General features: G+C 40.2%; 1 protein-coding gene across 1 annotated transcript in view; it reads right to left on the reverse strand.

Annotated features, from left to right (window-relative positions):
* Positions 1-12,080, reverse strand: part of DNAH5 (dynein axonemal heavy chain 5) — a 265,487-nt gene that overhangs the window by 220,074 nt on the left and 33,333 nt on the right. Inside the window, exons 12-15 of the mRNA XM_040262501.1 lie at positions 9,507-9,614; positions 5,830-5,915; positions 4,074-4,395; positions 2,719-2,925 (exon numbers count right to left, since the gene is read on the reverse strand). Coding sequence (XP_040118435.1) covers positions 2,719-2,925; positions 4,074-4,395; positions 5,830-5,915; positions 9,507-9,614 — 723 coding nt within the window. The remainder of the gene's footprint in view (positions 1-2,718; positions 2,926-4,073; positions 4,396-5,829; positions 5,916-9,506; positions 9,615-12,080) is intronic.

Below are 12,080 nucleotides of genomic sequence, written 5' to 3' on the forward strand. Positions count from 1 at the left end.
CATGTCTGACTCTTTGTGACCCCAAGGTCTGTGGCCCGCCAGGCTCCTGTGTCCATGGGGACTCTCCGGGCAAGAATACTGGACTGGGTTGCCATTTCCTCCTCCAGAGGATCTTCCTGACCCAGGGATCAAACCTGGTTCTCCTGCATTGCAGGCAAGATTCTTTACCATCTGAGCCACCAGAAAACCCCATATATATATATATTCTTTTTTCAGGTTCTTTCCCATTATAGGTTATTATAAGATATTGAGTATACTTCCTGTGCTATATAGTACGTCATTGTTGCTTATTTTATATATAGCAAAAATAACTATTTCTTTACAAATATGAAGATTGACTTAGCTATCCTCTAACACTCAAGAAAAATATAAAAGGGAATTCCAATATGTTGACTAGTATTTAATGAGCTTACATCTGAGGAATGTCTGCATGTTGCTAATATTAACTTTTTAACATAACATGAAAGAGAGGGAAAACACTAGCGTACAAGCTTGGGTTCTGGTCATACTTTGGCCACCTGCCAGCTATGAGACCTTGGCTAAGTCATTTAAGTTCTCTAAGGCACAGTATTGTCACCTCTAAAATAATATAATGGTACTCTGTACCAATTACCTAACATGGCCGTGGAAAATATTGAATGGAATAATGAATATGAAAATGATTTAAATGTAAAGCATCATGCAAATACACGGCCTTATTGGACTTGTCCTATGATACTAGCCACTATGAAGTAGTAACAATGGTTTCCATGTTATCAAATATAATGGCAGCATAGCTGACTTCATTTGAGCATCTTCTGGGCACTATTTGTCACTGGTGACCAGTCCCTCCATCATGAAGTTTTTCTTACCCCTGGCTTTTTTAAAAAATTATTTTATTTATTTTAACTGGAGGCTAATTACTTTAGAATATTGTAGTGGTTTTGCCATACATTGACATGAATCAGCCATGGGTATACATGTGTCCACCATCCTGAACCCCCCTCCCACCTCCTTCCCCATCCCATACCCCTTGGCTTTCTTGAAAGTTAGCTTCCACCTGCCTCAAAGGCCAATCCTTAATTTCACTAGCATATTTGTCCTCTTCTAGCAGACCTGTTAATATTGGAACAACTCAGAGTTTAATGAAGACCCTTTACTCTTCTTTATATTCTCCCCCTTGGAAAGCTCATGCAGGACAATGACTTTAAATAGCAACTCTATTCTGATAGGGTTTCCCAGATGGCACGGTGGTAAAGAATCTGCCTGCCAACGTAGGAGGCACCAGAGACATGGGTTTGATCTCTGAGTCAGGAATATCCCCTGCAGTAGGAAATGGCAGCCCACTCCAGTATTCCCGCCTGGAAAATTCCATGGACGGGGAAACCTGAGATACTACAGTCAACGGGTTGCAAAGAGTCAGACATGCCTAAGAACACACATATATACTCTGAACTTCCCTGGTGGCTCAGACGGTAAAGCCATCTGCCTCCAATGTGGAAGACCTGGGTTCAATCCCTGGGTCGGAAAGATCTCCTGGAGAAGGAAATGGCAACCCAGTCCAGTACTCTTGCCTGGAAAATCCCATGGACGGAGGAACCTGGTAGGTTACAGTCCATGGGGTGGCAAAGAGTTGGACATGACTGAGCGCCTTCAGTTCACGTGTGACTTCACATGACATATATACTCTGATAACCCTCGAAAATATGTCTTCTACTTTGACTTCTCAACTCCAGACATACATAATCTGCATGGACAACATTTCTACTTCAATCTCTAAAAAATCATCTTATACTTGAGACAGGAGTTACTGATTCCCTTCGCCCCCTCCCCTCCAAAACAAACTAGTTCCAATCTTTACCAACTCCATGAGTGGAATTTCCATTCAGAGCCACAGCAGGTTATTGAAGATGTGGGCAGAACACAATCAACACAGTAAAGCAGTCGGACACAGCTCAGTGACTGAACCACAACAAGAGTATATGTGAGCCCCACTTTGAGTAAGTCCATCGAGCTGCTCACACTAAAAACAAATGTATCACCCTTGAGTTCTCTCATAACCTGCCTGTTGGCATCATTCTCTAATCCACTGATCTACTATTCAACTGCATCTTAGTTCAGCCACCATCTTCTCCATCCTAAATTGGTACAACAGCCTGCAAACTGGCTTCACTTTGACCCTTTGTTATTGTTTAGTCACTAAGTCACATCTGACTCTTTTTTGATCCCATGGACAATAGCCTGCCAGGCTCCTCTGTCCATGGGATTTCCTAGGCAATACTGGGGTGAGGTGCCATTCCCTTCTCCAGGGGATCTTCCCAACCCAACGAAGTCTCCTGCCTTGGAAGGCAAATTCTTTACCACTGAGCCATCTAGGAAGCCCCCACAGTGACCCTTCTGTCCCTTAAAAATCACCTAGCAGCAAGAATGTTTTTATAGTAAAGGACACCACGCCTTTTTCTCCTGCTCAGATTCCTCTAATGGCTTCCTGGTGCACCCAAACATGTACCCTTAGTTTACAAGCTCCATAAGGACCTGGCCTTTGCCAACTCTACTTTCTGGCCTTAGTCACTCCACTACAGTCATCCCGGGTACTTTCTGTTCCTCAGCAGTGACACACCACTAGATTTTTTTATTTTTTACTGCACCCTGGGGTTGCATTAAATACATTTTGTAAAAAAAAAAAAAAAATGCATTTTGTAATGAACCCAAGATGGGAAAAAAATAAAAGTTCCATACCTTCATGTTATTGAAGTCCTTCTTGTATGCATCTCGTTTCTGGAAAAGAGCAGCTGCAAAAGGTGAAACTTGTAGACCCATCTGTGACATGCACTCTGTTTCTCTAAATAAGGTTAGTATCTGAGGATCAAAGTTTACGAACAGTTCCCCTGTGCCAGGAGCCTTCACCAATAAAGAAGCCTCAAGTCCTACGTGAATTTCTTCAGTCTGTGAGGAAAGAGCAACATTACTGTTATTAGAGAATTCAATGCATATACAGGGTATCTAACTCGGCCGTTTCTGGGAATAAAGATCATTGCGTGTCCTTTCATGGGTTTGAGCTTCACAAACTAAGGATGATGGGTCTCTTATTAATCTTTTCCTAACTTCACTTTCAAGGGGGAAAAAAAGCCTTAAAACTCTTGGTGGTGATGTACAGTCAGTTCAACAAAATGCTTTGGTCATGAATCTCTTATATTTGGTAAGTGGATACTGCAATAGAGATGACTTCTCAAAAGTCACTTTGCTCCCTGATACCTTCATGCCAACTCAGTTATTTTTCCTAACAAAAGTTTCAAGAAACCTACATAACTCAGTTTTCATTTATCTAGAAAAGCAATGAAAAACATTACAGAGACATCTCTGTTATTGATCCAGACACCAAAAGTTGAACTAGGAAAGTGAGATACCATTTTAGAGGCCTTGTTAGGCTGAATTTTATCCTTCAAAATACTTCCTGCCAATCTACCAAGAAATACAAGTATTGGTAAGGTATGAAATATAATTGGATTAACCTAGTATACAGGAGGAGAAGGGGATGACAGAGGATGAGATGGCTGGATGGCATCACTGACTTGATGGACGTGAGTCTGAGTGAACTCCGGGAGATGGTGACGGACAGGGAGGCCTGGTGTGATGCGATTCATGGGGTCACAAAGAGTCAGACACGACTGAGTGACTGAACTGAACTGAACTGAACTGACTGAGTATGACCAAATAAAAATTAAAACTTTGCTTAACAGGCATGCTGGTGTTTATGGACACTTAATGGAGAAAAAAGGAGCTTAATGAAAAAACAAAAAAAGAAATCCTAATCAACCAGGTAAAGAAAGCAAGAAACAAGATCTTCTTCCATAGGAGTTTATAAATAAGTTTCTGTTACCTGGCTTTATGATCTTTTTCCCAAAATTAAAAATTATTTTCCTTCATGGACATATTATATACTCTTTGAGTGATTACTTGCAGTCAACCAACCCTGTCTTATAAAATAAACACAAAGTCAACTTTCTACAGGAGTAAAACTGCCCAAGGTAGTACAGGATTCCCCATGGATCTGACAGTGGCGGCATCACCGTAGAGCATTAAGTCAGACTCACTTGTTGAAGCCACGCCCTGTGGTAGAGAACCTCAAACTCCAGGAGGACCTTGGCCACCCTGTTGTAACTGCGAATCACTGGCTTCGCTTCCGCAGTCTGGAGCACGGGTGGGTGCTTCTGGAAAAGCTGCATAGGTTGCTGAATCCTGTGGAAGAGCTGCCGGGCCCACAGAATCTTCCCAGCAATGGGAGGCTGGTCTCGAGCCAAAGGTGGGTCGTTTTTCTGCTTTGTATACAGCTTCGAGATCATATCAATGTCAGCCCCGTAGTTTTCAAGGATACGCTGGTATTTGTCATCAATACCAAGATTAGGTATGTTCAATCTGTTATATTTTTTTAAAGTGAAAGGCTTGAATTAATGGGATGATATTGAGACCTTCTGTCTATTAAGACTTATTTTAAAACAAATGCTAAAAATAAAATAAAATAAAATAAAACAAATGCTGACATATTTATTATCTTTTTAACTGCATGGCAGGAGACTTGGTATCTTGTCTTTTCATTATTGTTTAGATCTAAATATATTTAAATTTCTAGGAGTTTTTTAATTCAAAAGAGGAGACCTAAAAGTTCTAAGCATACGTTTTTGAGGTCTAATTTAATTGCACTGTGGTTAAAAAACTTGGTCCATATGATGATGGTATTTGAAATTTTTAACTCATTTTTTATGGTCTATTCCATAGTTATTCTTCATAAATAATGTTGTATGGAACCTATATATGTCCTGTAAGTGAAACCTGAAAATTCCATTTTTATATTTTTACCAGTTTTTTGTCCTATCCATACATAAAAGAACTACTTGAACAGCCAAAATACATATATATATCTGCTCATGGAAGAGAATGAAGTATTTACTTGGCATGATAAAAAAGCGAAATGGGACTTCCTTGGCAGTCCAAAGGTTAAAACTTCCCGTTCCAACACAGTGGGTGTCGGTTCGATCCCTGCTTGGGGAGCTAAGATCTCACACGCCTTGTGGCCCAAAACCAAAACATAAAACAGAGGCAACATTGCAACATATTTAAGGTTTGTCAGCTGTTCAGTCGTGCCCAGCTCTTTGTGATCCCACAGACTGTGGCCCGCCAGGCTCCTCTGTCCATGGGATTCTCCAGGCAAGAATACTGGAGTGGGTTGCCATGTCCTTCTCCAGACCATCAACCCCACCCAGGGAGCAAACCCCACTCTCCCCTATTACAGGCACATTGTTTACCGTCTGAGCCATAAGGGAAGTCCAAATTCAATAAAGACCTTAGAACAAAATTATAAAACAAAATCAAAATGGAATCAGTCCATCAATCATATGGCAATAGAGTGGCTGTGAGTTTTTTTGGTTTTGCTTTTTTTTTCTTTCTTTTTTATGTCTTGTGGGATCTTAGTTCCCCAGCCAGAAAGTGAACCTGGGCCCTTGGCAGTGAGAATGCAGAGTCCTAACCACTGAACCGCCAGGGAATTCCCTGAAGTGTTTCAGTTTTTTTTAAAATAGTATCAATCCTTAAAACCTAGTCAAAACTATTGGTAAGTTTCTTCAAATTACTTCAACATTAACTGCTATTATGATAGGCACTTCAAAGCTGAGAGGAAATAAACCTGTAATCCTCTGAAGAACTTACATCTGTGGTCTTGTTATTCAGATTGTCAAGAGAGGATTTTCTTCCCATTAGAATATGAAATAATAATAACAATAATAATGTAAGTTAAACTATGTTCATATTATCCCAATTTGGAAAACAGAACTTAGAAGTCTTTCAAATTTTTACCTTTCAAATCTCTTTAACATACTTAGAGCTTGATTTGTGTTTTGAATCTTTTCAAATGTAACATCCATGAACTTCTGCAACTCTTTCTGAAACAGAATGAAGTCTGACAATGAACAAGTTAGCATTGCAAAGAAATCCTATTTAGCAACAAGGTAAAAGAATTCCCCATTCCCTACACACACACACCCTATAGGACAAAATACAGCAGCAAATGTAATGCTCATCTAAGCTTAAAGAAAGATAAATGTCCAGAAGCCAGACAAAGAGGGACTTGAGAGCCAGAGCAGTCAAGGGGTTGGTGCCATGGCAGGACCCAGGGATACTGGACCATATATTTCTACGGCAAACATCGCATCTTAGGACCATGAAATCTTCCTGAACTGAAGAAGTGTACAGTTAGCCTACCTAAATAAACGCTCAGAGGTTATCACTATAGAAAAGTATCCAAGTATTAACTATGCAGAACTAGAGCATCCACAATGCTTCCACTTCGTCCCTTTAATTTATACAAAGATACACAAAGAGCCATCAAGCACATGAAAAGATGCTTAGTATCATTAGTATCACACTAATTAGCATCATAGTAATCATTGTGCTCAGTCGCTAAGTCATGTCTGACACTTTGTGATGCTGTGGACTGTAGCCCACCAGGTTCCTCTGACCATCTCTCTAACTTGGGACACAGTAAATCTTTATGGGGCTTCCCTGGTGCCTCAGATGGGAAAGAATTCACCTGTCCTCCTTATAAGTGTATATTATCATATGTGAAACAAATCACCAGTCCAGTTTCCATGCATGATACAGGGTGCTCAGGGCTGGTGCACTGGGAGGACCCAGAAGGATGGGATGGGGAAGGAGGTGGGAGGGGGGTTCAGGATGGGGAACACATGTACACCCATGGCTGATTCATGTCAATGTATGGCAAAACCAATACAATATTGTAAAGTAATTAGCCTCCAATTAAAATAAATAAATTTATATTAAAAAAATAAGTTCTCTAGGACTTGTTTGGAACATGTCCACTTATCTTTGAATCCTCACTTGCTGGTACAATATCAGAATATTATACTTTTATAATTAGTCATTTTAGCCACTATTTGCCCTTTTTAAGATATATTCATTACTTTGTTCTAACATATATGTACTTATATTTCAATCATGTTACATGTCAGACGTGATCTTTAAGGGCCAATCAACTCTATCTACTTCTGTACCCATAACCTATGGCATAGAAGCCTAATATGCATTTACTGTACAGTCAATGCATGTTTCAGTTCAGTTCAGTCGCTCAGTCATGTCCGACTCTTTGCGACCCCATGAACTGCAGCACGCCAGGCCTCCCTTCCATCACCAACTCCCGGAGTTCATCCAAACCCATGTCCATTGAGTCGGTGATGCCATCCAATCATCTCTGTCATCCCCTTTTCCTCCTGCTTTCAATCTTTCCCAGCATCAGGGTCTTTTCAAATGAGTCAGCTCTTTGCATCAGGTGGCCAAAGTATTGGAGTTTTACTCCATTTTTTTAAAGGTTATACTCCATTTATAGTTATTGTAAAATATTGGCTATATTCCCCATGTTGTACAATATATCCTTGTAGCTTATTCTATACCTAACAGCTTATACCTCTTAGTCCCCTACCCATATCTTGCCTCCCCTCCCCTCTCCCTGCTGGTAATCAGTAGTTTATTCTCTATATCTATGAATCTGCTTCTCTTTCCTTATATCCACCAGTTTGTTGTATTTTTTAGATTCCATATATAAGTGATATCACACAATTGTGTTTCTCTGCCTGACCTATTTCACTTAACAGAGTCTGATGGTGGTAGTGGTGGTTTAGTGGCAAAGTTGTGTCTGACTCTTTGTCACCCCTTGCACTGTAGCCCACCAGGCAAGAATACAGGAGTGGGTAGCCATTCCCTTCTCCAGGGGATCTTCCTGACCCGGAGATCAAACCTGCAGCTCCTGCATTGCAGGCGGACACTTTACCACTGAGCCATCAGGGACTAGTTCTTATCACAGTTCAGTTCAGTTCAGGCACTCAGTCGTGTCCGATTCTTTGCGACCCCATGAATCGCAGCATGCCAGGCCTCCCTGTCCATCACCAACTCCCGGAGTTCACTCAGACTCACGTCCATTGAGTCAGTGATGCCATCCAGCAAATCATACACTAATTCAGCAAACATCCTTTGGTCTCCAATTATATAAAGTCCCATCCTCTAGGGCCTGGAGACATAGATAGGAATGAGCACAATTCCTGCCCTCAAGGTGTTCACCATCTACCTATATCCAGCATAAAAACCACTCCAGTACTATGTGATCAGAAACTGCTAGGACACACAAACAAAGACTCGACAAATCAACACTGACCATGGAGCACGCACCCAGGATCTGCCATTGCTCATCAATTTCCCACAAGAGATCAAGATCCACAGACCTTACATTTGAGTCAGCCCCCAAAGAGGTCATTGCTTAAATTATTACAAGCACTCTATCTTTCCATCACCTGAAATTTGTCTTATAAAATAATGGTTAAGAACCTGAATCCTAGAGCCAGACTGCCTACCAGGCAACATCTCTGTGACTGTGGGAAAGTCACTTAACTTCACTATGCCTCAGCGTCCTCCTTTCCAGAAACAGTGTAATAAGAATACACACCTTATCAGATTATTGTATTATATGAATTAACAACTATAAAGTGCCTAGAACAGACCTGAAATACAGAACTAGCAAGTTTTATTATAATGCCTTCTACACTGAACCCATCCTTCCAAAAATGACTCAGAGCTCTTTTTCCCTTGAAGTGTACAAACATATTTCAAGCCAAAAATTCTGGAAAAGAAGAAACAGAACAGCCATTTTCATTTTATCGTCAGAAAGTGTGGGAAGAAGTCTTTACATTGATTAAGGTGGGCATCCACTAGTGTGTCTCCCAACCTTACCCTCCCTGGCTCTCCTCATCTGGTAATAAATACACCCAGCCATGCCAGGGGGTCCCATGCCCTCTGCATTTACCATACGACCCCACAGTAATGAGGCACAACACTAGAACTCTGACCAACCCAACCTGTCCTTAGACATTGGGAGCTAAGAGTGGGTCCATGGTATGGCCTCAGAAGCTGCTGATGGCAGTAACCTGCTCCTGTGGGCTGATCTGCAGTGAGCAGAGAGAGTGGGGAAAGCAGGAGGAAGGACAGGAGAATGAGAAGAACGGGGCTTTAAGACCAAGACGGGTCAAGGTGCTGAGTCAGCCCTAGTACCACCTTTCAAGACCAGCTAGTCTCCTGCTTTTGGGATCCGCCGAATATCGCTGACCATTTGCTCAAGCTATTGTTGGTCATAATCACTGCTATAAAGTAACAAACAAATGCAAACTAATTTCTATATTCTAATAACACTACGTTTCAACAGAGGATAACAGTTAATTTTCTAAGATCTAAAATGAAACACATGCAGAAATCTGTGATTACAGCTCATTATCCAAAGCTATATTTATGACCCTTTCATCCATGAGAAAGAACCTTCAATTACTCGTCTGAAATCATAAAATGCAGGCCAAGCTCGCTATCGGTCACCTCCATGATGATGTCTCTTCATTCTGAATGGGTAATGATTAGCAGCATGACACAATGGAAAAAGTAAACACCAGACTCAACAGGAATTTTATTATACAACCTACATGAAGGTCATTAATCTGCTTGCAAAACTCTTCGTAATCCTGCTCAAATTCCATTTTCCGCTGGTCTAAGAAATTATACTCCTTTTTCTTTATGGTAGCAACAATACCCTGAAATAGTAGGAAACAAATAAGACAATATTTCAATGTTCCTGCATTATTTACATAAATATGACCTTTAAATATACAGCCTGTGCAATCATTCCCCAAAAATCAACTTAAGGGGAGCCTTATTTCTTTAATTATTCTCATTGCACCATGCATATTATAGGTAGTGTAATGTTGCCTGGTGCATTCAGAGAAACCACTTGGAAGCATTTTCATGAGATTTTATGTGTTTTTGAAGAAAAATTTTAAATAAGTAAAAACCACATCTGAAAAGGATATGTTCTGTCTAAAAATTTCTTACAAATTACATCTGAAATAATAAAAAGGAAGCATAAAGTAGAATTTGCTAAAGTATTTTTCATTAAAAAGTTTGTCTTCTTAAAAAATTAGACTTTAAAAGAATGCAAAAAACTTAGGAAGAGCACAATTATATTATAGTAGCTACAGGTGAAAAGCTACCTTCCAAGCTTCAAATGTCCTAAGTAAAGTATCAAACCACAATCTACCATTTAAAGAATCTCTAGAATTAATTGCCTCCTCCTGCCCTGCAAAGCTGCAACCTGTGACTATAAGAGTACAGATTAGGTAACTCATCTTCTAGAAAATACTATTATCTGAAGTTTTGTTTGCTCTGAATAATGAGCTCTAATGCTCTGTGATCATTCTTAACCAGGTACTAAGCCATTCTCAAACTCGGGTGCTCACACTGTTGACAGAGGCATATAATTTTTATGAAGAACGTTGGACCAGCTTCTACAAACGCCTCTTCAAAGCCATTTCCACTTAAACATCAACTCAAATCTCTCAATAGACAGAAGTGCCTAAGTTGCATAAATTCTTGAACCAAGTTTACTACTGTATATATAGTTTATAATTGTATAATCAAGTATACAATTGTACATACAGTTGTATATACATACATATATATATACAACTGTATGTACATTCACATAGTAGTACTGTGTGTAGTACTTAGTCATTCAGCCATGTCTGACTCTGTGACCCCATGGACTGTAGCCCACCAGGCTCCTCTGTCCATGGGGATTCTGCCATGCCCTCGTCCAGGGGATCATCCCAACCCAGGGATCAAACCCAGGTCTCCCACATTGTAGGTGGATTCTTTACTGACTGAGCCACCAGGAAAGCCCCAAAGATACAGGCTGCAGGTTGGTGATGGTGGTTTAGTCGCTAAGTCATGTCTGATTCTTGTGACCCCATGGCCTGTAGCCCACCAGGCTCCTCTGACCATGAATTCTCCAGGCAGAAATACTGGAGTGGGTTGCCATTTCCTTCTCCAGTATATGTATACAATTGCATGTATATATATACATATATAATTGTGTATATAAAATATATGTGTACAATTGCATGTGTGTATGTGTGTGTGTGTGTGTATATATATATATATACACATGGAAATAGCAACCCATTCCAGTATTCTTGCCTGGAGAGTTCCTTGGACAGAGGAGCCTGGTGGGCTACAGTCCATAGGATCACAAAGAGTTGGACATGACTAAGCACAGCATTCAATTTTATACATATACACACAATTATATACAATACAACTATATATATATATATAAAATGATACCCATCATGTTACAGGAAGTGTATAAAAGAAACATGGAAAAGCTATATTCCTACATTTTAAGGTGCTATTTTAAAGGATTTGGGGCCCTTAGAAAATTCTACTCTATAACTGGATTTAATGGTCCACTTAAAAATATTGAGTAAATAAGCTGAGCAACCATGACCTTTAAACCAACTAATCAAACTCAACCTACTAAATCAGTTACTTGTCAGATATTTATTGCACACCCATTATATGCCAGTAAACTCTGCAGATACAGGAATGAGTAGAACAAAGAAATATCCCCACCCTCAGGAGCTTTTGTACCTTCAGTGGGGGAAGAAGAGATCTAGGTTTATCACAAAGAATGAACAGGATAGTTTCAGAGAGTGATAAGTAACATAACATAGAGTGAGGTAAAACAGAGATGAAGGAAAACTTAACTGAGAGGGTAATCAAGATCTGGAGGCCAAGGAGGAAAGAATCATGTGATGATCTGGAGGCAGAACTTCCCAGAAGAGAGGCTCTGCAAGGCCAAAGGGGGACTGAGGTGGCCTGTCCTGTGTCCGGAGAACACCAAATGAGGAGACTAGGAGCAGGGGAGGCGGCCAGAGGGGCGGACAGGACCCTGAAGCCGTAACAAGCCGTACAGTGTCATTTCCAAGGCCACCATTTTGAGCTTCTTCCATTGGTTGTAACATACAAAAATCTCACCTTACACTTTCACAAACCATCTACGTTTCATCTCACTACATTCTGATACATCCACTTGAGATTTTGAAAGCAATTTTTCTTCCCAGTATTTTATCAGATTAGAATAGCCTTTATCTGCATTTGGCTGTACAGTTCAATTTCTCCTTCAAAAATAAACTTTGAAATATGCTCCAAAGTTTATTGTT

Source organism: Oryx dammah, unplaced genomic scaffold, assembly GCF_014754425.2.
Source record: "Oryx dammah isolate SB20612 unplaced genomic scaffold, SCBI_Odam_1.1 HiC_scaffold_20, whole genome shotgun sequence".
NCBI classification, from domain to species: Eukaryota; Metazoa; Chordata; class Mammalia; order Artiodactyla; family Bovidae; genus Oryx; species Oryx dammah.